The following is a 2,500-nucleotide window of genomic DNA, read 5'->3' on the forward strand; positions in this document are numbered from 1 at the left end:
TCATCCACATCATGCTCACCCTTGTAACCATCCATTTATAGCTGGGTTTACATCCAACAACTTAATGCGTATTTTGATCATTTGAATAAGAAATCCTGACTTGAAACGCTTGAAATTCACATAATATCTTCTTAACCAAATACAAATTTGATTAGCCAGAGGGGAGTGCATTAACTCGCATAGGAGGTAATGCGATTAAGGTTGACAGAAACTGGTTTATTTGCATAAATCTGTGGCAGTTTAATCAGGTGTTTTCGTTAAGTGTCTATAACAACCTTACGTTTTGTTCCCACAGCTATTCACAATGCCTCCCTTGATTGGGAGAGTGACCATTTTTTATTTGCATAACACAGCTGATGGAAACGCACACAGACTTGCATTTTCTTTAGCCAATTTTCGTGAGTGCGCTTAAAACATGCGAATGAGTTGGATGGAAACCCAGCTTATGACATCTACTACCCTATCCATCCCCACCCGCCTGACTGAGTTGCCCTGTTATGCTCACCCTTGTAACTGCCCCATCTTCCCCTGTTCTGCTCACCCTTGTAACTGCCCCATCTTCCCCTGTTATGCTCACCCTTGTAACTGCCCCATCTTCCCCTGTTCTGCTCACCCTTGTAACTGCCCCATCTTCCCCTGTTATGCTCACCCTTGTAACTGCCCCATCTTCCCCCACCCCTCCTCCCTCCAGGCACCCCGCAGCTGAAGCTCCTGTGTGGCGCTGACTTCCTGGCCTCATTCCGCGTGCCGGGTCTGTGGAGCGACGAGCACGTGGAGGAGGTGGCGGGCCGCTTCGGCCTGGTGTGTGTGAGCCGCGGGGGCCAGCAGCCGGACCGGGCCGTGCACGAGTCGGACCTCCTCTCCCGGCACAGCGCAAACGTCTTCCTGGTGCGAGAGTGGGTCCGAAACGAGACCAGCGCCACCGAGGTGCGCCGCGCGCTCCGCCGGGGCCTCAGTGTCAAGTACCTGCTGCCCGACGACGTCATCGACTACATCCGTGCACACGGCCTGTACACGCACGACAGCGAGCTGAAGAACAAGGGCGCCAAGCTGCGTCCGCTAACCAAACAGGGACTCCTGGACTGATCCCACTGAATGATAATGAACTAGAGAAGACCCAGAGGGTCCGGAAGGTCGAGACCGAAGGGGCTCCACTGCCTCCAAGGTGAGGAGGACCCGTTGTCTTCCGATCACATCTCAGCACAGCACAGACTGAAAGGCTTCATTTGTATATTAAAGCACACATCATGTTCACGGCCGTTGTCAGGGAGCAGGCCATCAGCTCATCTGCATGTATGTGTAGAGGTGAGAGTGATGCTTCTTGAGGCCGTGGGGCGTGGATAGACTCATCCCAAGGATTGATTTTTTTTTTCCATTGTGTGTGTGAAATTACAGAACCCGAAGTCAAAGGCTCTCGGCTGTTTTCAGTCGAGATATTTGTTGAATTTGTCTCGTTGAATTGAAAACTGGGAGCATGGACAGACAAGTGACATAACTAAAACCCCAACAGGCAACGCGGGCTCTTAATGCACAGATGTTTGTTGAACAAAACCAACAGAATAAGGACCTTTAAAAAAGATGTAATTCTTCTCTGTTCACACAATGAATAAAGATCCATTTGTAACCTTCACCGTTGCCATCCAATTTAACAGACCAATTTCGTGAAAAACAATGAAGAGACTCTTGTTTTAAATTCCCTCAGGCCCCAACTGCCATTCTCTGCCGGACTACAGTTACCATTTGTTGTGAAGTTACTGTTGCTAGGGCCCTCCTGCAGCGCGTCTCTGAGTCACTCTCTTACGGATGCCATTCCCTATTCTGTTGTCGTCCAATCACTCTGAATTAACAGAATGTCTTCTTGCAGGGAAAGGAAAGGCTTGCGTTTGTGCTGTCCTTGGCATTTGTGCTTGGCACTGTGGCGCCGGGACAAAAACTGGGCACATTCACTGTCAGATTAGGAGACTGATAGCTTCATTAGTAAAACTTTGACTACCCGGTGAAAGGAAGCACACTCATTTGCCAGCTCTTTGCTTTGTTTTCAGCCTGATGCTCGCAGTGTTACACTGACATTCACGTTTCATTTATTTTCATTTGTGATTAGTTCACACCATTTCTTATAGCACGCCCCCCCCCCCCCCAACACACTCACACACACATTCCACACTTCCATAGATAGAAGTTTTGCCCATGTTATTATTTTTTTTTATATATCTTACCTTCCTCTGTTAATGTAGGCCTACACATCATATTTTGCTAATCTGTCAAAGGTAGAAGGGCTCTTTCAGTTAAAATGGATGAAGAGACTATTGTCGTATATTTCTTTTAACCCGTCCATAGGATAGCCTATATATACGTTAAGTAACTGCTGCAGTTTACCCATTTGTTGTACTTCCGTGCTGTTACACATGTGATGTAAGTGCATGGTTCCAAGCGGGGACGGGTTTTTTTTTCTTTTTTAAACCAAGCAGCGACTAGTACCTAATGTGATGATGTATAGGCC

The 2,500-nt window shown here is 47.7% G+C and overlaps 1 protein-coding gene across 1 annotated transcript in view; it reads left to right on the forward strand.

The window, feature by feature from the left end:
- Nucleotides 1-2,500, forward strand: part of nmnat3 (nicotinamide nucleotide adenylyltransferase 3) — a 16,831-nt gene that overhangs the window by 9,057 nt on the left and 5,274 nt on the right. Inside the window, exon 5 of the mRNA XM_031559401.2 lies at nt 692-1,084. Within this exon, the coding sequence (XP_031415261.1) occupies nt 692-1,084 (393 nt within the window). The remainder of the gene's footprint in view (nt 1-691; nt 1,085-2,500) is intronic.

The sequence above is a fragment of the Clupea harengus genome, chromosome 22 (genome assembly GCF_900700415.2).
Source record: "Clupea harengus chromosome 22, Ch_v2.0.2, whole genome shotgun sequence".
Classification (NCBI taxonomy): domain Eukaryota; kingdom Metazoa; phylum Chordata; class Actinopteri; order Clupeiformes; family Clupeidae; genus Clupea; species Clupea harengus.